The 23321-nt window shown below is 40.8% G+C and overlaps 1 protein-coding gene across 1 annotated transcript in view; it reads right to left on the minus strand.

The window, feature by feature from the left end:
* LOC104512774 (titin-like) overlaps window positions 1-23321 on the minus strand; it is a gene marked incomplete at its 5' end in the record, with an annotated part of 46295 nt that overhangs the window by 1801 nt on the left and 21173 nt on the right. Inside the window, 28 exons of the mRNA XM_010155878.1 lie at window positions 812-965; window positions 1059-7006; window positions 7123-7716; window positions 7808-8113; window positions 8207-8782; window positions 9022-9321; window positions 9414-9719; window positions 9858-10442; window positions 10559-10861; window positions 11156-11458; window positions 11861-12160; window positions 12281-12568; window positions 12670-13263; window positions 13550-13831; window positions 13932-14237; window positions 14475-14780; window positions 14885-15184; window positions 15305-15595; window positions 15691-15996; window positions 16078-16380; window positions 16473-18539; window positions 18618-18917; window positions 19013-19300; window positions 19871-20167; window positions 20263-22029; window positions 22143-22448; window positions 22612-22914; window positions 23008-23307. Of these exons, the coding sequence (XP_010154180.1) occupies window positions 812-965; window positions 1059-7006; window positions 7123-7716; window positions 7808-8113; window positions 8207-8782; window positions 9022-9321; window positions 9414-9719; window positions 9858-10442; window positions 10559-10861; window positions 11156-11458; window positions 11861-12160; window positions 12281-12568; window positions 12670-13263; window positions 13550-13831; window positions 13932-14237; window positions 14475-14780; window positions 14885-15184; window positions 15305-15595; window positions 15691-15996; window positions 16078-16380; window positions 16473-18539; window positions 18618-18917; window positions 19013-19300; window positions 19871-20167; window positions 20263-22029; window positions 22143-22448; window positions 22612-22914; window positions 23008-23307 (18279 nt within the window). The remainder of the gene's footprint in view (window positions 1-811; window positions 966-1058; window positions 7007-7122; window positions 7717-7807; window positions 8114-8206; window positions 8783-9021; window positions 9322-9413; window positions 9720-9857; window positions 10443-10558; window positions 10862-11155; window positions 11459-11860; window positions 12161-12280; window positions 12569-12669; window positions 13264-13549; window positions 13832-13931; window positions 14238-14474; window positions 14781-14884; window positions 15185-15304; window positions 15596-15690; window positions 15997-16077; window positions 16381-16472; window positions 18540-18617; window positions 18918-19012; window positions 19301-19870; window positions 20168-20262; window positions 22030-22142; window positions 22449-22611; window positions 22915-23007; window positions 23308-23321) is intronic.

Raw genomic sequence — 23321 nt, forward strand, 5'->3', positions numbered from 1 at the left:
CTTTCAGTGGAAAACTGCAGTGAACGATAGAATTGTTTAGAGTCATTTGATTCAAGATGTCCAAATCACAACCACTAATTTATAAATGAAACAAGTAGGAAATGGAACTGTTACTGGTATGTATGAGCTTGAAGAAAAAACATTCTTCAGAAGAAACAGGTCATCACACAGCGTTTCCTACTAGAACCATTACTAGAATTAGACCCTGGGAAATTCTGTGTGTTCGGTTCATGTTTGTAGAACACTTTCAAGTTCTTATGAGCATGGTATAAGAAGTTTCACTGCATTGATCTGTAGCTATAAAAGGCAAGAGCAAAAGTGCAATTACTGTAGCATTCCTTCAAAGCCAAGCGCAGTCATACAAGCAAATCGTAGCAATCCCTTGATGCTAGGAACTGGGGTAGGGTACCGCCGATAAAATACTAAACCCAGTTCAGTTATGGCTAAGTTACCATAAACATTTTTAATTGTTGGATTACTTATTTCAATTGGAACAGATTCTGTAAGTAAATGAGGAAAGAGTAATTGCCAGCATCAAGGTTTTAACACAGTCATCCTAGAAGGAACGTTCATAGCCTTCTGTTAACATGCAGCTATTGGTGTAATAGGGCATCTATTGCTTGTCTGTGGGTGTTACAAAGATTTCTAATGCTGTTTTAGTTCTGTATATATAATATACAAAAGAAATAGAAACTTGTTAAAATAGCTAAATCAACATTGCCAGTAGTTCTTATTGTAAGTCATTTTAGTGGACTTGCAACAGCAAAAGGTTGTGATTTGTCTGAACAAAAGACCTGGAGAACAAACTTACGGAGTACAGTCAAAGATGCTGTAGCAGAGCACTGCCCATGGTAATTTTTTGCTTTTACTGTGTATTTTCCAGTGTCACTTACTGCTGCATTTCGAATCTCAAGAGAATATATATTTTTAGAGCGTGTTACTCTGATGTGCGATGAAATAGCAATCTGAGGAGGAGAAAAAAATGTTTTAAGGTAGAATTATTATAAATATTATTGTAACATTTTTTTGATTTTTCAAGTAAATAAATTAATACTTACAGGTTGATTATTCTTAAACCACTCAATTTCAGGAGAAGGATCCCCAGAAACTTCACAGGTGAACAATACATCTTGTCCTTCATTCACATTCTGAGACTTAGGCTGCATGATAAATGCTGGTTCGTTGGAGAGCTCTTTAGAAAAGTTCAGGACATACTGGCATTTAATAATGCCTTCGTCAGTTCTCCCCTCACAAGTGAGTATACCTTCATCTTTATTACTAGCCTTTCTGATAGTTAGTGTGTGATCGCTTCCAGAAACGCCGTATCTATAATCATCTGAATTTCTCAGCTCCATTCCATTAAGCACCCATTTTACTTCAGAGGCGGCAGGAATGTTGGCTTTCAATGTCACTTTCTGCCCTTCGGACACTGTCATTTTAGTTGAAGAAGCTTTAATTTCTGCTTTCAATTGTTTGACATCTTCAGTAACAACTGATTTCTTAATGACTTCTTGAACTGCTGCTTTTTCTTCAGCTGCCACTGCTGATTTCTTCTGGGTAGAAACTGTAAGCACCTCATCTTCTTTCTGAACTGATTTATGAGTTTCAGATACACCTCTTACCTGGGAATGGATATTTTTAAATACTTGACCAGTAAACCGGAAGTCAGTTTTTGAAACACCTCCTTCCCCAATAATTTCACACGTGTATTCTCCTTTATCAGATTCCATGAGGTCATGGATTTTGAGCTCATAGGTGCCATCTGCTGCATAATGAAACTTGAAATGATGGTCTTCTTTCAGTTTTTTGCCATCCTTATACCACGCCACTTCTCTGACACTTAGAACACTGCTTTCAACTGCACAGGATAACTTCACCTTATCTCCAAGTGTTTCTGCTTTCAGATGCTGTTTTATCTTTGGTGGAGAGGCAGCTGGTAATTGTACTTTCTCTGTTGGTACTGTTTTGTCTCCAGGTGGTGACTTTGCTTTTGGGGGGCTGCTGATGGGTTCAGGAGATTTCACTCGTTTAGGAGACTTAACTGGCTCTGGAGACTTTACACGAGGCTCAGGAGATTTGATTTTTGGAGGTGATGTAATTGTTTTTTCAGGAATTTTTGTTCTTTGAATGGTCAAAGTAAAATGCGCTTCCTGTCTTCCTTCAGAGTTTTCCACCACAACCGTGTAACTTCCTTCATCTGACATCTGGACTGAAGAAATTTCAAAGGTAGACTTGTACTGTGTTCGTGTTACTTGGAAGCGCCTCGAAGAAACAACGGGTTGACCTGCACGGAACCATGTTATTGTTGGTGCTGGTTCACCATCAACATCACAGGAAAATCTTGCAGTCTCCCCTTCCGAAACTGTGATTGACCGTGGTTTTGTAAGGATTGTTGCTGGTAGAGTGCTTTTAAATGCCTTGTGTACAGTCCTTTCTTCCAATGATTTTTCTTCAGCTGCAGTGATTTTTTCTTCAGAAGCAGCATAGTGTTCGTATGATAAAAGTGATTCTCTTGTTGCTGACATTTCTGATTTGACCTCTCTTACAGAGGAACTTGCTTCTGTAGCAGATGCTTTCTTAAATGAGGAGACTGCATATGCCTCTGTCTTCATCAAGTCAGGTAAAATTGACCTTGGTACTTCTTCATCTCTCCTCTGGGAAGAGTATGTAGTGTAATCTCCTCCAGTAACATCTAGTGTTGCGTAATCAGAGCATTCCCCTTTGTAGTTTGTGCATACAGCTCGGTACGTTCCACTGTCATCAATGTGGCAGTCGAGAATCTCCAGAGTTAATACACCGCTGGTATTAGTAAAATGTATCTTACTGCTCTCTTGGAGCTCAATACCATTATGGTACCATTTCACTTCAGCAGTTGGTTTTGACTGGACATTTAGAATGAACCTGGTATTATGGCCACATGGTACCCGATGTGAGCGCATTCTCAGGGTAATGCGAGGAGCATGATCAAGGGTGAAAGGCTGCTGAGTGAGAACTTCATATTTCCTTTCCATTGTTTTCTGAGTTTTCAAAGCAGATTTCATGGACTCATATCTAGAAAATATATCAAATCTTGCCATCCTCTCAAATCGAGAGAGCGATCTTTCACTAGAAACTGGGCTAGGTGAGCGTGGTCGTGTTCTCTCTGGTGTTGGGGATCTTCTCTCACTTTCTTCAGGAGGCCGTGAGCGAGGTCGAATTAATTCAGATACAGGACGCATCAACTCAATGTAAGTTGGAGAAAGAGATCTTCTTCTCCTTAGTAACCTCGAGGGAGGTGAAAATTCCCTGTGAACGTGTTGCACCATTTCTATTTCTTCTTCTTCCTCTGATGTGATCTCAGTTATTTCTCTTTCTCTTCTTCTCCTGAGCCTACTCTTTTCCTCTTCTGCCATATATTCAAGCTCACTCCTGTATTCAGAGAGTCGTTGAGCAGTGCCAACAGGACGGAGCAATTCTTCATCCTCTCTTTCATCCATTATTCTTTGCTTTTGTTTAGGTGGTCTGTAGGCAGCCCTGTCATGGCGTTGACGAAGCTCTGCATAGCTTGCGCTGGTCTCAGCTTTAACTGGGATGTGATAGCTTGAATACCTCAGCTCCCTTTTTCTTTCTTCTGCTGAACTGACCTGTGCTCCTGCAGTAGAATACCGAAGGGCAGACAGTTCAAAGCGTGGGGGGCTTCTGCTTGGTGGGGAAGCAGAAAAGCCTAATTCCAGCTCTTCTTCAAGGCGCAGTCTTTCCTCTTCAGTTCTCTTCATGGCTAAATAGTCATCAATAGGCAGGAGTAATTCCTCATCAGACAAGTCACCAAGTGATCGTCTTCTTGGTCTATAGTAATATTCGTAGTCTGGAGATGGGGTACGCCGACGTGCTGGTCTCACAGTTTCAAGGTCATCTTGTGTTAGTTTTGGTATGCGCCATTTAGGCTTATACTGATCAGAAATGCGTGGCAGTGGCATCACGTAGAATTGCTCCCACCTGGAAAGACGTATGCGTTTCTGGCGTTTCTGAACAGTTCTCTCAAGTTTTCCTGGCATTTCGTACTGGTCTCGCAGCCTCTTGTACCACTTCATGTCTGACAGAGGCACAAAGTGTTTAATGTTCTGATCTTCCTCAAGAGTAGTACGCACATGTTTGCGAGGCTCTGGGACTTCATATGGCATACGAAGTCGTCTTTCTTCCTTCTTTTCTTCTTTCTTAATTTCATATTCACCTTTGACAGTCTTAGTGCTAACAGCTGGTTTGTATAAGATGGCAGCTTCTCTGAGAGCCTCTTGTGCGGTTTGTGTTAGTGGAACAGCTTCAACCCCGGAAAGGATTTCTGCCATTCGTAAGGTCTTGTCAATTTGCCTCTGTACATGCTTCTCCCGCTCTTCTTCAGTCTTGTACTCACGCTTGACATACTTCAAGCGCTCAACTTTTAGATAAGCCTGACAGCTTGTAGATCCAGCACTGTTTGTAGCAGTAACTCTGTAATAACCACTGTCTTCTGGTAAAGTATCTCTGATATGCAAAGCATAATAATCTAAACCTTCATGGATTATATCAAAGTTAGGACCAAAGGATAGAGGTTGACCATCTTTCTCCCACTTCAGAGTTGGTTTTGGTACGCCAGATACCCTGATCTCAAAACTGACGTTTTGGCCTTCTTGACATTCGGCATTTGCCAGCAGTCTTTTAAACATTGGCCTTAGTGTGGCATCTGCTGGAGGTGGATGGGGAATCACAGTCAGTTTAGCTTTGCAGCTGTCTTCGCCATATTTATTGCGTGCCACAATACTGTATTCAGCATCATCCTCTTCAGTGACGTTATTGATGACGAGCTGGTAAAGACCCTTGTCTGATTCAAAAGTATACTTCTTATCATCATCACCAGGTTTGATTTTCTGGCCTGATTTGAACCATGTTAAGCGAGGTTCTGGGTGAACTGTTATAGTTACTCCAAACCTGACATTTTCTCCAACGTATGCAGTGCGATTATACAAAGGCAGAGTAAATTCTGGTGGACGCTCTAATAGTCTCATAGTATCAACCCGTCGTTTCACTTTCCTAACAGTCCTGCATCTGTAGTGCTCAGAAATTTCTCTCACACCTTTAACAAAAAGTTCTGCATAAGAGCTGTCTTCACCGTAGTCATTTGCTACCTTGCATCTGTAGGTACCATCGTCAGATTTAGAAACATCTTTGACGTACATGGTTGCCACACCTTCTTCGTATTTGATTTCATATTTCTCATTGCTTTCTAATTGCCTCATACCGAAGTACCATGTGACTTGTGTGGACTGATCATAGTTTTCAATCCTGCATACATATTTGGCATGCCCTCCTTCTTCTGTAACAGTATGCTTTATCTGCCCAGCAATGGGACCAATGTCTATTGGTGCAACTTTAACTTTAGCCACCGTTATGCCTTTCTGAGATCTAATCGCACCTCCACAGGAAATGCGGGCTACTGACACAACTGTGTTCAACTCCTTCTTCACTAGAGTTTGGTAGTAACGCCTGTGCCTCAAGGTCTTGATGACTTTAGTGCTGGTCTTTTCTGTCTGCTGTTTTAGCCACGTGTGGTTAAGTGCTTCAGCAGCTGTCATCCGAGCTTTTCTTTCCTTTACTAGCAGGCGATCTATGAAGTCCATGGCCTCAATGCTTATTTCTTTGAATGCTTCATCATCAAAGTTGTATTCAGCATTTAGAATATTTTCAATAACTTGTTGATTTGTTTCAGCAATGAAAGGATTAATGCCACTGAGCAGTATATATGTTAGAGCACCAACTGACCACATGTCAGTAGCTGTGCTGACCAAATCATGATGATGTACTTCAGGTGCATAATATTCGGGAGAAGTGAACTGGAGTCTAAAGCTGTCCCCAGGCTTCAGTTGTCTGGCTTGACCAAATTCAATGATTTTAACTACAGAGCTTCTTCTTGTGAAGTAAATAATGTTGTCTGGTTTAATATCAAAATGTCCGATGCTGTGGCGATGTAAAAATTCTAGTGCATCGCAGACCTGGCGCACATAACTTACTATTTCTCTTTCGTTCAGTTCAAATGAAGCTGTGCTCATTCTTTCGAAGATGTCAGCTCCAGAAATGAATTCAAAGATCATGACCAATTCTTCTAGGCTCTCAAATGATTCATGAAGATACAGAATATTTTGGTGCCTAGCAATGTTTAGAATGGAAATCTCTTTCTTTACCAAAACTTGGTCAGCACCTTTTACTTTGACAAACTTCGCCAGGTAAGTCTTTTTTGAAACTGCCTCAACACATCGGTGTGCAATGCCAAACTGCCCACGGCCAAGCTCTTCCGCAATCATATATTTGTCATAGAGTTCCTTTGTAGAATAGTGACCTGCTTTAGCTGTGGTGACTTCTCTGGTCTCATCAACTTCTTCATCATAGTTCATTACTCTGGTCTTATCCTCTTTTGTTATAATTGGATCAGTAGGTTCAGAAGGCTGGCTTTGGCCAAACTTGTTTTCTGCAATTACACGGAACTGGTAGCTGGTCTTGCCAAATAGATTCACCACTGTGTATCGTGTATCACGAGCTTGTGCCACACGAATCCATCGCTCTGCTGTTGTTGCACGTTTCTCAATAATGTAGTTTATGATTCTGCTTCCACCATCAGTAGCTGGTTCATTCCAGGTTAAGTTAACTGAATCCCTTGAAATGTCAGTTACCTTCAGACCTCTTGGTGGATCAGGCACATCAGCAACATCTAATTCAACTGTTTTTTGATCTATTCCAAATCTGTTTTTGGCGCAAACAATGTAAAACCCTGCATCTTTTCTGTCAACGCCATTTGGGAAAACAAGAGATGTGAATGATCGTGTAACAATGACTTGGTAGTGTCCATTAGTATCGATAAGGTCTTGTCCCTTCTGCCATGTGATCACGGGAGGAGGCTTGCCGCTGAATGGAATCTTGATGCTCACTACTTCCCCTCGGAGGGCATGAACAGCTCCCATGCCTTCCAGGTTTTTGGGCAAATGAATCTTTGCAGGAACTGGAATAGAAAGAGGAAGAAAACACATTACCAAAAGCACATGAAAAGAGCACCAATAGTATAAATATTCAAAGCCTAAAAAGATTATGTCTTAGGTATCAAGACCCTTCATTCACCTTCAACGTCCAAAGAGGCAGTGCCAGACACAGATCCTCCTTGGTTGGTAGCTCTAACTTGATATACTGTGGCATCATCATCCGTTACGTTTGTGATGACCAGCTGGTAATATCCACCCTTGAATTCCTGTATCTTGATCTTTTCACCATCTGGCATGATTTCTTTGCCCTGCCTGTACCACTTGACAATTGGTTTAGGATGACCAGTGACTTTGCAGACGAATGTGGCATTAGCTTGAAATTTCACATTCAGATTCCTTAGTTCTTCCTTGAAATGTGGAGCTTGAATTGGTACATCAGATTTTGGAATGACCGGTTGTGATACCTCACTCCACTCACTTTCACCACCAAGATTTTCACATTTTACACGGAATTCATATTCAAGACCTTCAATAAGATCTTTCACAGAATAGACAGTTTCACGAATTTCATCTGTTGTTACAGAAATCCACTTGTTTTGTTTTTTCTCACGCTTCTCAAGATAGTAAGTTCTAATCTTTGCACCACCATCACTTGCAGGTGGCTTCCATGAGACAACACAAGAATCCTTTGTGACAGCACTTGCTACTGGCTGACCAGGTTGTCCTGGTTTTTCTGTAAAGAATAAAAACATTCAAAAAGTGAAGTGAGTTTGCCTTAGTAATTACAGGGACATACAGGAATTGATATTTTGGCATCCACTTACCAAATGGAGGCTTCATAACAACAACTGATGAAACCTCCAATGCTTCACTAATGCCATATGTATTCTGAGCAGAAACACGGAAATAATAGCCTGCATTTTCAGTTAGGTTAACAATTCTACATGTTGTGCCTGAAATGTTTGAAGATACAAGTTGCCATTCTGCTCCTTCCTTGGCTTCACGTCTCTCTATGACGTAGTTGGTTATCATAGCACCTCCATCATCTTCTGGTGGTTTCCAGCTTATCACCACAGAATTCTTCAGTATAGATTCTATAACAATTGGCCCTACTGGTTTATCTGGCTTATCTGAAAAAGAAAAAGCATGATATTTTTAGTTCTTTTGCTGTTAAATATTTGAAAAAAAAATTCCACAAAAACACTGACAGTAAAATTCATTACCTTGTATTTCCACATTAAGGACGGTGTCAACTGTTCCAAATGTGTTACTGAGTTGCACTTTGTACTTCCCAGCATGAGTCTTGTGCTGAACGTTCTTAATAGCAAGATGAGTATAATGCTCTGTGTTCTCAATAGTAACTGTTTCTGATCCTCTCAAAGGTTTGTTGCCGTGGAACCAAGTTATTGCTGGTACTGGTCGGCCAATGTACATAACGTGGAGGCGGAGGGTGCCGCCTGCACCTGCATAGTATTTCTCTTTCAATGGGAAGCCAGGATGGAACTGAGGAGGGGCCTGCAGTAACAGCTTGCCACTAGTTTCAATTTCTCCGACATCATTGGTAGCCATACAAGTGTAGAGACCTTCATCCTCCTGTTCATCTGTTACTACTGTCAGTGTATGGTTGCGTCCATCAGATGACATTTTGTATTTTCGGCTCTGCACCAGTTCTTTGCCAAAGCGGTACCATTTAATATCAGGCAAAGGTCTCCCAACAATCTGGCATGTCAGCTGGGCTGCTTCACCCAGTTTAGTTGTAACATCCTGCATCTCCTTCCTTATGGCAGGTGCTTCTCCAGCTACAGCAAAGAAAATTAAAAAATAGTGAAGATTACTTTGAAATTTACCTCTATCTCTGTATTACTGGAAATTAATTTTCATTTATACTTGTGCCTCTAACAATTGAAAGACTGTGCTTTAAGACGGTCATATTGGCAAGTAACATGTAAAACAAATAGCATATTAAGTGCTGCTCCATGGTTTATGACACAGCAAATCACAACACTATCACAGCAAATAAGACACTAATTTTGCTTACATGTTAATTTAGTTTTCACTGCCATAGCAGTCCTTCGTGGTCTGCCGAGGCCAGTCTGATTTTCTGCAAAAACACGGAACTCGTATTCTGTAGCCTCTAGTAAACCTCCTACAGTAAACTGCCTGTCCTTGATGCGTTCTTTATTGCATTTTTTCCAGGTGCTTTCTCCAGACTGGCGATATTCAACCCAATAGCCAAGGATCTCTTTGCCACCATCACTTTCAGGTCGTTCCCATTCTAACGTAATGCTGTCTTTAAATATAGAAGTGATCTCAATTTCTCCAGGTTGGCTTGGTTTGTCTGAAAATTAAAATGGATACCGAAAATGAATTCCTCTCTAAATGCCACTAAGTTGCTCTTCAGAAGATCTGTTAATGCAAACATTTTCTTACCAAACGGATCCTTGCATACAACTGGTTCAGAAGCAGGACTTGCTTCGCTTTCACCAATGTCATTTTGAGCAATGATACGGAATTGATATTCAGCATCTGGAACAAGGCCTGTGATTGTGTACATGGTAGTGGTAATCTGCGTCTTATTATGCCGGACCCATTTTTCTGTAGACGTCTCTTTACGTTCGATGTAGTAGCCAGTTACGCGAGAACCACCATCATCTTTAGGTCTGGACCAGGACAAGTTGACAGAACTCTTTGTAACATCAAGCACTTCAGGTGGGTTGTTTGGAGGCTCTGGAGGATCTGTTAATAATTATAGTAACAAAAATAATAGAGGTGTAGCATTAAAGCTCTTGGTATATAACCATTGCACTTTTAGAAACTTAATGGAGTAATTAAACATTATTATTTAAAAAAAAATAAATCTAAAACCAGACTTACTTAGAGGTGTCTTTGGTACTGCTGGTTCTTCAGATTTGAGAGACTTGCTAATACCGAAATGATTTTCAGCAGAAACACGGAAGTGATATTCCACATTTTCTTTGAGCCCTTTAACCACTAGTGATGTCCCTTTCACTCTGGAGTCAACAGTGTACCAGGCAGTCTTTGGTACTTCGCGTCTCTCAACAATATAACCTAGGATATCTGCACCACCATCATCTGTAGGAGGTCTCCAGCTTACTCTGACAGAACGAGCTTGTATATCATCATACTCAAGTGGCCCTTCTGGTGGATTTGGAATGCCAATCACTCTGACTTTAATATACACAGCTTTTTTGCCACACTTGTTTTCAAGTGCCAAGTCATAGGTGCCCGAATCTTCTCTTTCTGCATCTTTGATGACAAGTTCTGTGTGAGTGTCAGAAGTCGCAATCATGGCTCTCTTGCTGATGTCGTGTCCCTCCTTTGTCCATTTGCATATTGGGATGGGCTTACCCTTAATGGGTATTGTAAGCCTGATAACTCCACCTTGTCTCACCATGAGACCTTCCTGGTATTTTTCATCAAGTTCGTAGTCGGGATATTCTGTAAATAAATTAACAGGTCATGCTATGTCTGTTTACAGATGATGTCATACTTGTTTTAGGCAAATACTTTTTTAGGACAGCTTTCAATGAGGGTTAATACTTGAAGTGTCTTACCAAGCATTTCTGTTATTTTGACTGTTCCTGGCACTTCAGCAGGTTCTCCTGGTCCACCAGCATTACAAGCTAGCACGCGGAATCTGTACTCTGCACCCTGGGGGAGATGTGTCAAGGTGTATTCACGAATCTTGGTTGGCGTGGTATTGCATTTGGTCCATTCAAATTGATCAACCTTCTGCATCTCAATTAAGTAGCCAGTAACTTTAGAGCCACCTTCATCTTCTGGTGGACTCCAAGCCAGGGAGACGGATGTTCTTGTAGTATCAGTGACTCTTGGATTCTGAGGTTTACCTGGAGGAGCTGGAAGAGAAGATTAGATGGAAGGTGGGGGTGAGGAAGGAAGTGGTATTTTTTTAATGAATGTTTACAAGATGTAACAAATGCTAACTTGCAACATATGATCGGTATTAAGTCTATAGTATTTATACCAGAAAACTTGAAATGAAAGAATTTCTTTAGTATGTTCTTGGTTTTCTCCAGTCAGAATCCCATTTATTAATACACCCAGATAAATTTCCAAATTAGAAAAAAGAGTAAGTTTTACTAGTATCATTCCCTTCTGCCATAATGTACTTAATCTATGTAGGAAATTACCAATTGGATCTCTAGCAACAGCAGACTTGGAAGGACGGCTGGGCTTCCCTGTGCCTCTGGCATTGATTGCTGTGACTCGGTGTTCATATTCTAATCCTTCAACCAACCCAGTGGAACGGTAACGAGTCATGGTGACTGGAACTTTATTTACACGGATCCATCTATCTGCTCTAACTTCTTTGCGTTCCACAATATAACCAGTAATCTGTGAGTCACCATCATCTTCTGGAGGATACCAAGTTAATGTCATGCCATCACGAGAGATATCAAACACTTCTGGAGTGCCAGGAGGACCAGGAATACCTGTAAAAACAACACATTGCAACATAAATGCAACATCTTGTGAATGAGAATGTAATATCAGTGTCCTATCAAACTCTTTATGAGGTATCTTTACAAACTCAGTCAGTGAAATACTTCTGGTTTTGTAATGTGGTAAAGAAATTTTTAAGGTTAATGGTAGGCCTGAGCAGAAAATCAAAATTTACCACCCAGGCTGTGTGCAATGCATCTATAATACATACACAGATTTATGGATAGCATTTTTTTCTGGAAGTATAACAAGACTACTGTGCCTCATAATGTACCATTTTATTTGGTGAAAGGAAGCACTAACATCTAGAAAAATCCTTATCTATATCAAGCCCATTATATATATATATTTTTATTTTTAGAGGTAGAGAATAAGCAAAAGTTCGGACTCACGGATTCTGCTCTTGCATTCTATAATTTCAGACTGCAGGTAAGATCCAATTCCAAAGCGGTTTGTAGCAGCCACACGGAACACGTATTCTGCACCTTCAACAAGTCTGGTGAATTTGAACATCGTCCTGGTTACTGACTCTGAAACTGGCAGCCATCCAGGACGGTGAGCATCGCGCTGTTCTACCACATAGCCGCTAAGGGTAGCTCCGCCATCCAGCTCAGGAGGCTCCCAGGAAATGGTTACATAATTTGAATCAATTTCATCAATTCGGATAGGTCCAACAGGAGGTCCAGGTTTGTCTAGGAAAAAAAGAGAAAATTAAATGACAAAAAAAAAAGTGGAGAAGAGCAATCATATTGCTGGTGTAACAAAGTTCAGATGGAAAAAGATCATGGACAGTTATTTTCATAAATCCTTACCAAGGATTATAACCTTTATTGTATCAGTAACTGTTCCAGTTGTGTTCTTCAGTTCAAGCGTATACTCCCCAGTGTCCTGTATGGTGGTCTCCCGCACGGTTAATTTAGCCATTTTGGCAACAGTCTCAATTTTGATGCGCTCTGATTCTTTCAGTTTAGAACCAGCAAAGAACCAAGATGCAGCTGGAGGTGGCCGTCCTTCAATCGGAATAGCTAACTCAATGGGCTTGCCAGCTGGTACGTGAATTGTCTTCTGAGGTATTCCAGCAAAGTCAATTGTTGGTAGAACTGAGAAAAGCAAATAATTGATATTTTACATACCCATTTTATAAATAGCATGTTCATTTGGTGTAAGCTTCACCCTGTTATTTTTAACAGTAGATACTTACCTTTTTGGTCTTGTACCGTCACTGCTGTGACAATCTCTCGTGGTTCTGACATGCCCTTCTGATTCTGTGCTCTCACCCTGAACAAGTACTGTTCACCTTCATTGAGAGAGATAATTGTGTGCTCATAGACAGTAGGCTTCAGTGTCACTACCTTCAACCATCTTTCTGTTCCAGCTTTGCTGGCCTCAATAACATAGCCAGTCAGTCTGCTGCCACCATCATGTGGTGGTTTCTCCCATGCAAGGGTGACAGTTGATTTAGTGGTGTCAATCACTTCAAGCTTTTGTGGTACCATGGGAACGTCAGATACTAGTACTGCATCAGATGTTTCACAGGCTTCACCAATGCCGTAAATATTTTCTGGTAGTACTCTGAAATAGTACAAAGCTCCTTCTAGAAGTCCAGTGACTCTATAAAATGTTTTGCTGCATTTGGTAGTGACAGTCTTGTAAGCTCTCATGGAAGCTTCACGTTTCTCAATTATGTAATTGTTGACTGGGGCTCCACCATCAATGGTTGGAATATCCCAAGTAAGTGTCACAGAATCTTTTGATACTTCCTTAATTCTCACTGCAGCTGGTGGACCAGGTGTATCTAAACCAAACAAAAAAAAGAGGTGTTATTTTTTCCTTTTGGGTCCTTTCCTTTTAGAGTCAATGAGTGATTCTGCATAAAAAGCAGCGCTGGGATTTTATTTATAAAATTGCAAAGCTTTAGAAACTTTGTATTTTCCTTTGGATTAGGTTGTTTCTCTGACTTCCCAAATATTCTCATGTTATTTAAACTGCAAACTTCCTTTGGAAATGAATGACTTTCTTAGTCCTGAGCAACGCGCCCTGTGGGTGCTGTAATGCCCGTATACAAATGTAGCAGTACTTACCATACACTTTTACAGAAATAGTTGCGGATTTTTTTCCTGATTGATTTTCAGCCTCAATGACGTATTTTCCAGCGTCATACCGATTAACTTTATCCACAATAAGCAGAGTGTAGCTGTCTGTAGTATCAATAATAGCTCGACTTACAAGGTCAACACCCTGCTTGCTCCATGTGATTATGGGAGCAGGTCTGCCAGATACAGAGACCATTAGGCGCAGGGAACCACCAGCTCTGACTGTAACTGTCTTCTTCAGATCATCAGCAATTTCAAGCTCAGGTATTTCTGATGAAGGGTGTAAGAAACATGGAATTAATTAATGTTTTAGTAGTTCTAAAGAAAAATATAATTATTCCTTAAAATATACATTAAGTCTTCAAATTACCTATTCTTTCCACAGGTTCTATTTGTGCTGATGATTCACTAAATTCACTCATTCCATTTACATTTGTAGCAGCAACTCTGAATTGGTATTTCTGATTTGTTTTAAGACCAGTCACGGTGAACTCTGCATTCCTCAGAGTGGCAGTTGTATGTGGTCGATACCACTGTTCGGTACCTTCTTCTTTCATTTCAAGAACATAGCCCAAGATGTCAGCACCACCGTCATATGTGGGCTTTGACCATGCTAAACTTATGCTGTGCTTAGTAGTATCCACAACTCTTGGAGCTGAAGGTGCTGCAGGGGTATCTATGAAAAAGAAGAAAATGCATTTTACATGGATGCAGGAAACATTTTACAGTTCAAAACGATTTCTAAACATAATACACTTTAAATGAACTATAACTGCTTTTAAGTTTATTTTAGTATTAGCTAGTTCAGTGCTATCATACGTGGTTTCGGGTATCTCAGTCGAAGTGTCAACGTGGGTTTATGCTCCATTGTTGTAAGTAAATATTAAAATATGTTTAATTTTTGGTAACTTACATGATGGCTCTTTACATAACATGTACTGTGAAGCTTCACTGGGCTCACTGTTCCCGGCAGCATTTACTGCAGTGACACGGAACTGGTACTGGCTTCCTTCCATGAGACCAGTAACTTTCAGCCTGGTATCATAAACAGTGTAATCTCTGTTCACACGTGTCCAGCGCAGACTTTTCCTTTCCCGTTTGTCCACAAGATAGTCCTTAATCTCACTGCCACCATCTGATTCTGGTTTTGTCCACTGAATAATGATATGTTCCTTGCCGACACTCACTTCTTCAGGAGCACCAGGCTGTGTTGGGATGGCTGGGTTTTTTCAAGGTGAAAAAAAAGAAAAAAATTAAGAAATAGTTTGTTTATGAGAAATATTTCACAAATTCTGATGGAGCATGGAAGGTAGTAACACTCACTGAAAGCATTCCTGGCAATCATAGGTTCCGTCTCAAGTGGAACACCTGGTCCATATTTGTTGACAGCTCTCACACGGAAGATATATTCATTATTTTTTATAAGTTTGGTTACCACACATGATAAAGTCTGGCATTCAGCCTCAACAATAACCCAGTGAAGTCTGCTGGTTTCACGCCTTTCTATGATATAGTGAGTGATCTGGGCACCTCCATCTTCCTCAGGCATGTTCCATGCCAGAGTACATTTCTCTTCTGTTACTCTGCTAACAGTGATTTTGCCTGCACATGGACCTGGTGAATCTGAGTAGAGATGAAAATAAGTATTGTTATTAGCAGCTAAGGAAAAGCTTCTCAAACTTGTTTAAAAGAATTTGGGTTTTTTAGTATACTAAGTATGAATATTAATCATGGGATACATACCAAGCACTTTGACAAGAACAGAAATTTGTTTCATCCCACTGGCATTTTTAACAGTTAGAGTATATTTTCCACTATCACTTCTGTCACAGAACTTGATAATTGCAATGGCTCGTTTGCTGGTGTATTGCAGAGATATCTTTTCACACAGATCCAATTCCCTGTCACCTTTAGACCAGGAGACTTTTGGTTCTGGTTTCCCACCAACGGCTGCATCAAGAACAAGATCTGATCCAGCCCTAATGGTCACAACTTCTCCCTGCAGTCTGGCATCAAGTTCAGCCTTTGGTGGTGCTGTCATAAGGAAAAAGAGATTTTTAAAAAAATTACATGACTGTACTAAAATTAGAACATTAAGTTTTTAACTGTTACAAGTGATTATTTCTTACAGTATTCATCTTTGCAAATGACAGCACCAGTCGATTCAGATCCTTTGCTAATCACACCGGCAGCATTCTTTGCTAGTACACGGAATTCGTATGCTTCATCTTCACTAAGAGCTGTCACCGTAAAAAAGTTTTCTGAGACAATGGTGTAATTGCATTTCAGCCAGCGTCCATCACCAGATTCGCTGTATGGTTTACGTTCTATAATATAGCCAATAATTTTGCTTCCACCATCATAAAGGGGTGCTGACCAGCTCAGCGACACTGTAGATCTGGTGACATCTGTTACTTCTGGTCTTCCTGGTGGATCTGGAGAAATAAAACAGAAAAATGAGAAATGCAATTCTATTTTAGCTTAAATAACAACATAACTCTAAAGGTAATACATACCAACTGGATTTTGAGCCACGACAGGTCTGGAAGCTTCACTAGCTTTGCTAACACCTGCAGCATTTAGAGCATAGGTTCTGAATTGATATTCTAGGCCTTCCACCAATCCTGTGACTTTGTAGTTGCATTCACAGCATGGCACTTTGTTCTCCTTCACCCAAAGGATGGTGTTGCGCTCCTTCTTTTCAACCCAATATCCAATGACTTTGCTGCCACCATCATGATATGGTTCCTCCCAACGAATTGCCATGGCGGTTGCAGACACAGAATAGACTTCTGGCCTTGAAGGTGGGCTGGGTGGGACTACACACAAAAAAAGCGGAGAGGAAAATGTTAGTTATTACAAATACCTCCGACAGAGGAAAAGAACAAATTTTGAAAAGTGTTTCACTTACCGAATGGATGCTCAGCAACCACTGTTTTTGATTCAAGGGGTTTGCTGACACCAAATCTGTTTTCTGAGCTTACTCGGAAACTGTACTCCTGGTATTTTGTGAGACGAGTGACTTTGATCTGTGTACGTTTCACACTGGAATTTACCAGCTGCCATGCTGTTGTGCCAGATTCACGTTTCTCTACAATGTAGTTTGTAATGTCACTGCCACCGTCATCTTCAGGTTCTTTCCAGGTCAATACACAGGATTCAGCAGAGACAGATGATATTTCAATTGGGCCAGTGACAGGACCTGGCCTTCCTATGACTACTACTGTGACAGTAAATGTTTTCACACCAGCAGTGTTTTCAAGTGTGAGGTAGTATTTGCCAGAGTCACCTCTCATACTGTCCTTTACAGTCAGTGTGGTTCTCTCTTTTGTTGTCTTGATGGTCACTCTCTCAGTTTCCTTCAGCCTCATCTCTTCCAGTTTCCATGTCACTTTTGGAGCTGGGCGCCCACTGATTGGTACGTCAATAGTAAAGGTGCTTCCAGCCTTGCATGTTATGAGCTGTCTGCTTATTTCACTGAGATCTGCTGTTGGTTCAATCTGTGGCTCCTTAATAATAACAGAAGAGAAAGCTTCTCTTGGCTCACTGTAGCCAGCATCATTCTTTGCCTTGACCCGGAACTCATACTCAGTGTTCTCCACAAGGCCTTCAACAGTGAAAGTAAGTTGTTTGGTTTGTCCAGCTTCAATCCAGGAGTCAGATCCTTTTTGTTTCATTTCAAGAAGGTATCCAGTAACACGGCTACCACCATCATGATCAGGTTTAAGCCAAGCTAAAACTACAGAAGATTTGGTTGTATCAACAATATCTAGTCTCTTAGGTGGAGCAGGTTCTTCTGTGGCTACAACCGGTTCTGTTAATTCACAGGGTTCACCTACACCATATTCATTTTCTGCTGACACTCGGTAGTAATATGGCACACCTTCTGCCAGATCAGTGACCTTAAAGATTTGTCGAGTGCATTTTGAACTCACCACTTGCCAGCTACGACGGCTTGCTTCCCGTTTTTCCACAACGTAGTGATGGATACGAGAACCTCCATCCAGAACAGGAGCATCCCACATTAAAGTAATAGATCCTCTAGTCACGTCTTTAAATGTAATAGGACCTGGTGGACCAGGTGTGTCTAAAACCTTGACAGTAAATGTGATAGACTTACTTCCACTGTTGTTTTCCACAGTAAAGACATACTTGCCAGAATCGTTTCTGTTGCATTCCTCCACAGTCAATGTGCTAAATGAATCAGTTGTTTGAATGTCAGCACGCAAGCTAAGATTAGCATCTGCTTTGGACCACGCAGCGGTAGGAGCAGGTCTTCCAGAGAAGGCAATAAATAGACGAATGCTTGCACCTGCTCTTACAATATGAGTCTGCTTGAAGTTTGCATCGATATCAATGTCAGGTGCAGAAAGCCTGTCCACAGTTTGGACTGAAGCAGGAACTTCACAACTTTCTCCTTTGCCAGCACCATTGACAGCACTAACTCTGAATTTATAGTGTTCTCCTGCCTCCAGATCAACAACGGTATATTTAGTAGCAAGAACAGTCTCTGCATTGACTTTCTGCCATGCTTCGAGATCAGCTTTGCACATCTCAATGATGTAGCCAATTATTTCCATACCGCCATCAAAAACCGGCTTGGTCCACTCTAAGCTTACACTAGTCTTTGATGTATCTGTCACCTTTACAACGTTAGGAGCACTTGGTGGGCTGACTGGTTCTCTACATTTAATCAGCCTTGAAACATCACTTGGAGGTCCAACTCCTGCAGCGTTTTCAGCCATGACATGGAATTCATACTCGTTGCCTTCAATAAGGCCAGTTACTCTGTATCTGTTCTCAGTAATGGGTCTCTTACTGGATACTTTAACCCAGCGCATGCTCTTCTTTTCTCTCCTTTCTAGAATATACTCATTTATCTCGCTTCCACCATCTGATTGTGGTCTTGCCCATGTCAGTGTGATACTGTCTCCTGTTACATTGGTAGGCTCTGGAGTACCTGGTGCATCAGGGAGAGCTAAAAAAAGGAAAACGTAATTAGAAACACAAGATGGTAACTCCACAGTTATTTCTACAGAATGAGGTGGAAACTTACTGTAAGGTATTTGTGCAGTAACTGGATCAGACTCCAATGGTCTGCCAACTCCAAATTTGTTCACTGCAGACACACGGAACTGGTACTCGTTGCCCTTAATTAATTTAAGTGCAGTGTAGCTGCAAGCTTCACATTTATCTTCAACTAATGCCCAAGCAATCCTGCTGGTTTCACGTTTTTCAATTATGTAGTGGGAAATAGAAGCACAACCATCATTAGCTGGAGGCTCCCACCATAATGTGACTTTTTCTCCAGTAACGTTCGTGAATCGTATCGGTCCACCAACTTTTCCTGGTGTGTCTGCAATTGTAAAGGTTCAGAATTATAATTTGCCGGCACTTAGGATCAGATAATGTTTCAAAACAAAAACACGCTGAAAGTGTTTGGTGCAGTACCTTGTACTCTGAAGGTAATATCTTCTCGTTTAGTGCCAGATGCATTTTTGGCTTCTACTGTGTACACTCCACGATGATCCCGGGTAGCATCTCTAATGAAGATTGTACTGTATCCAATAGCGGTAGTTATTTCTATATTCATTATTTTCTCAATCTCTTTACCATCCTTAAACCATGTCACTTTAGGTACTGGACGTCCTTTGATTAGAGCTTTAAGTTTGATGGTCTCTCCAGCTTTAACAGTAAGGCCTTCAAAGTGCTCAGGGCCAAATTCAATTGTTGGAGCAACTAAAAAGGAAAAGATAATTTAATTTACGTATAGCTAAGTATTTTTTTCCTGATACTCTTTTTAATGTACTAATTATAGAAGATTGTTATATGTGGAATTTTTCAACTTAGAAAATGGCATTTTCTAAAAATAAGTAAGTTATTATTTGTACTATAAACTTATTTTTCTTGTAGGCACACAGTGCATCATATTAATGATAGGTGAAGTACGCCATTAATATATGCTGTGTACATTATGCCAAGCCACCTGAGGCACATTTTAATTTCTGAATTATTCAGTGCGTCAGAATATTACAGTTTATAATTCCTTTCCAACTTTGCTGCTGCTGTTTATCCAGCACAAATGTAGAGAGCCATGCCGTTCAGCAATTGATTACGTATGTCTGCCAGATTTGGGTCTTTAACTTAGACCCTCCCACCTTCGAGTACAAACGGAAAGGTTCTGAGTCGACTGGAAGGACCTCAACCACACATTCTTCCCTGCTTGCCCTCTCATTTCCAATCACTACAGCCAGAAGCTCTAACTGGTTTCAGTACCCAAATACAAGGATATTAAGAAATAATGCTTACTGTTTTCATCTCGGGTCATGATATATCCTGAAGACTGTGAAGGCGGGCTGATTGTACCAACAGCATTTCTTGCAAGCACTCTGAATTCATATCGGTCACCTGAACTGAGTCCTGTAACTGTATATTGGCATTCACTGACATCAGTAAAATTACATCTGAGCCAACGGTCTTCGCTTCCTTGCCGTTTCTCAATGCTGTAGGCCACAATCTTACTGCCTCCGTCACGCAGTGGGGGTGTCCATTTAAGGGTGACTGTTTCTCTCGTGACATCGATGTAATCAGGAGTACCAGGTGGGTCTGTAAGAAAAATAATTAATGATTATTTTTATTACTGCTCACTATAATCTACAAGACTAGAATTTCCTTGGATGAGTGATTGACTGTTCACTCACCCACTGGAGAGACTGCCAGAGTAAACTTGCTTGGCTCGCTAGCTCGGCTTAGACCTGCAGTATTTTCAGCATATACTTGGAACTGGTAATCCAGGCCCTCTAGCAGTCCAGTAATCCTGTATTCTCTGCTAGATATTAATGCAACATTGACCTTCTGCCACAAAATACTGTTTCGTTCCTTCTTTTCAACGTGGTATCCAGTAATCTCTGAACCACCATCATAAACGGGAGCGTCCCAAGATATGGTCATTCCATCAGCAGTTATGTTGTATACAACAGGCTTGCCTGGGGCACCCGGTGGTCTAAACTGATGCTTTGCCACAACATCTGCTGACACAAGAGGTGGGCTCACTCCGTATCTGTTTTCTGCACGAACTCTAAACTGATACTCTGTGTCTTTAACAAGGTTTGGTACTTTGAAAGTTGTTCTTGCAGCACTCGAACACACCAGCTTCCAGTTCATTTGTGAAGTTTCTCTCTTCTCAATACTGTAGCCAGTGATTTCTCCTCCCCCATCATCTTCGGGAGCTTCCCAGGACAAAACTACACTATCTGCTTTGATTTCATCTAGTTTTAAAGGTCCTTTTGGCTTAGATGGAGGGCCAAGAGTGATGACAGTGATTGTGAATGATTTTCTGCAGACTACATTATCAAGAATTAAAGTATATTTGCCACCATGATCCTTTTTCACATTCTTGATGCTTAAGCTTATCTTGTTTTCAGTTTTCTTGAAACGAAGGTGTTCAGTTTCTTTAAGAGGAAGGTTGTCCTTGAGCCAGCTCATTGATGGCTTAGGTTTACCTTTATAAGGCAATTCAATGTGCAGATTATGTCCAATTCTTACTGCAATTTGTCCTCCAGGAATATCAGAAAGGTCAGCTTCAGGTGTTATTATAAGTTCTTTTACTGTAATGGGTCCAACAGTAACACCATCACTCATGCCTTTTTCATTTTTAGCAAAGACTCTGAATTCCATGACAGAAAGCTCTTTAAGTTTTTCAACTTCAAATTCACAGCTCTTGCTTGTGCCTGCATATGTCCATTCTTTTTCTTCCTGCAGTTTCTTTTCAATAACATAGTCCGATATAATACTACCACCATCATAGTCAGGTTTGCTCCACTGCAATTTAACAGAAGTCTTTGTAGAATCTTTCATGGCTAGGTCTTTTACAGGTCCAGGTATGTCTGCAGCTTTCACTGGTTCAGATGTCTCACAAGGTTCACCCAGCCCAATTTCATTTTCAGCAAGAACACGGAAGAAGAATGCAGTCTTCTCTGATAGGTTAGTTAGCTTAAAGGTGGTATGAGAACACTTTGTTGTTACCGTTGACCAGGCCCTCTTCGTAGCATCTCTTTTTTCAACAACATAATTTGTTATTTCCGAACCACCATTAATGAGAGGTGGCTCCCACACCAGTGTAACTGTGCCACGAGAGACATGCTTAAGCTGCAGCTTCTGGCAGGCAGATGGTGTGTCAAGTACTTTTACATTCACAAATGATGATTTTGCTTCTCCAACTCCATTTTCAATTGTAAGAACATATTTTCCTGTATCATTCCGGGTAACTTGAGGAATAGTAAGTAGTGTAGATGACTCTGTGTTCTGGATGATATATCTTTCATCAATCCCAAGATTCTTGTCACCCTTTCTCCATGTGACTGTTGGAGGAGGTCTTCCTTTGAATGGAATCATTATTTGTACATCTTCACCTGCTTTAGCAATAACAGAGGTCCGTAGAGCAACATCCAGATCAATCTCTGGTGCCACTGTGGAAGTAATAAAAAATTAATAGTGCATATTTGGAATGAAAGAAGAAATGTTTTGAAAAAAAGAAAAACTTAAACATAGAAAAAATATAAATTAATGAAAAGTATAGTACCAAGAATGTCTTTAGCTTGAACGGGTTCCGTCATTTCAATAGGCTCTCCTTGTCCAGCGCAATTTATAGCAGACACGCGGAAATAATAATTAACACTTGGCTGAAGGTGGGATACAACATACTCAGTTGTTCTCACTTCTCCTTTAGTGCTGACTACAGTCCATTTCTGCTCTTCACCTTCTCTTTTCTCCACCACGTAGTTGGTAATTGGACTTCCTCCATCATAGGCAGGTTTAATCCAGCCAAGGGTGACAGATGTCTTGGTTGTATCCACAACCTTCAGCTTTGTTGGTGTGCCTGGCTTATCTGTAAGTGACAGATTATGGGGGAGGGGGAGTCAGAAGCTGTACTACATTTAATCATAAAGAGAAATAAAATCGGTCCTCAGTTACATTTGTGCAATCCCATCCTAATTGCTCATTGTCCATTGATTTCTAACCAATTAGAAATACTGCACGTTATAGCTTACCAACAGGATCTGCAGCTTTGTAGAAGTCAGAAGCTTCAGAGAACGGACCTTGTCCAGCTGCGTTAACAGCACAAACTCGGAAATTATATTCACTGTTTTCAGTCAGACCTGTTACTTTCTGTCTGGTGTCCCGAATGGTTTCTTTAGTAACCTTGAACCAGCTTAGACTCTTCTTGTCACGCTTCTCAAGAAAATATCCTGATATTTCACTGCCTCCATCAACAGTGGGCCTATTCCAGACAACGGTCATAGAATTCTTGGTTATCATTGTGACTTCTGGTACACTAGGTGGTCCAGGTGTAACTGGTTAAAAAGAATATATACCAGTAGGTCAGTACTACTTACAAAGAATACACAAGATGATTTAGTTGCATAAGTTATGTGTTTCTTTCTTACCAAATGAATTTTTGGCTATAACAGGTTCAGACTCCAGTGAATCACCAACTCCAAACTTGTTAACACCACGTACACGGAACACATATTCATTTCCTTTTATGAGTTTTGTTGTAGTTATGATACACCCCTCCAATTTTTCAGAAATTAAAGACCATACAACCCGACTCGTCTCCCGCTTTTCAACAACATAGTGTGTTACTGGTGCACCACCATCATCTGCTGGTGGGTCCCATGTTATTGTAATCTTTTCAGCAGTGACTGTCTTAAACTGTATAGGTCCACCTGGGGGTCCTGGCTTGTCTGTGGAAGGCAGA

This window comes from Eurypyga helias, unplaced genomic scaffold (genome assembly GCF_000690775.1).
Source record: "Eurypyga helias isolate BGI_N326 unplaced genomic scaffold, ASM69077v1 scaffold31537, whole genome shotgun sequence".
Lineage (NCBI taxonomy): Eukaryota > Metazoa > Chordata > Aves > Eurypygiformes > Eurypygidae > Eurypyga > Eurypyga helias.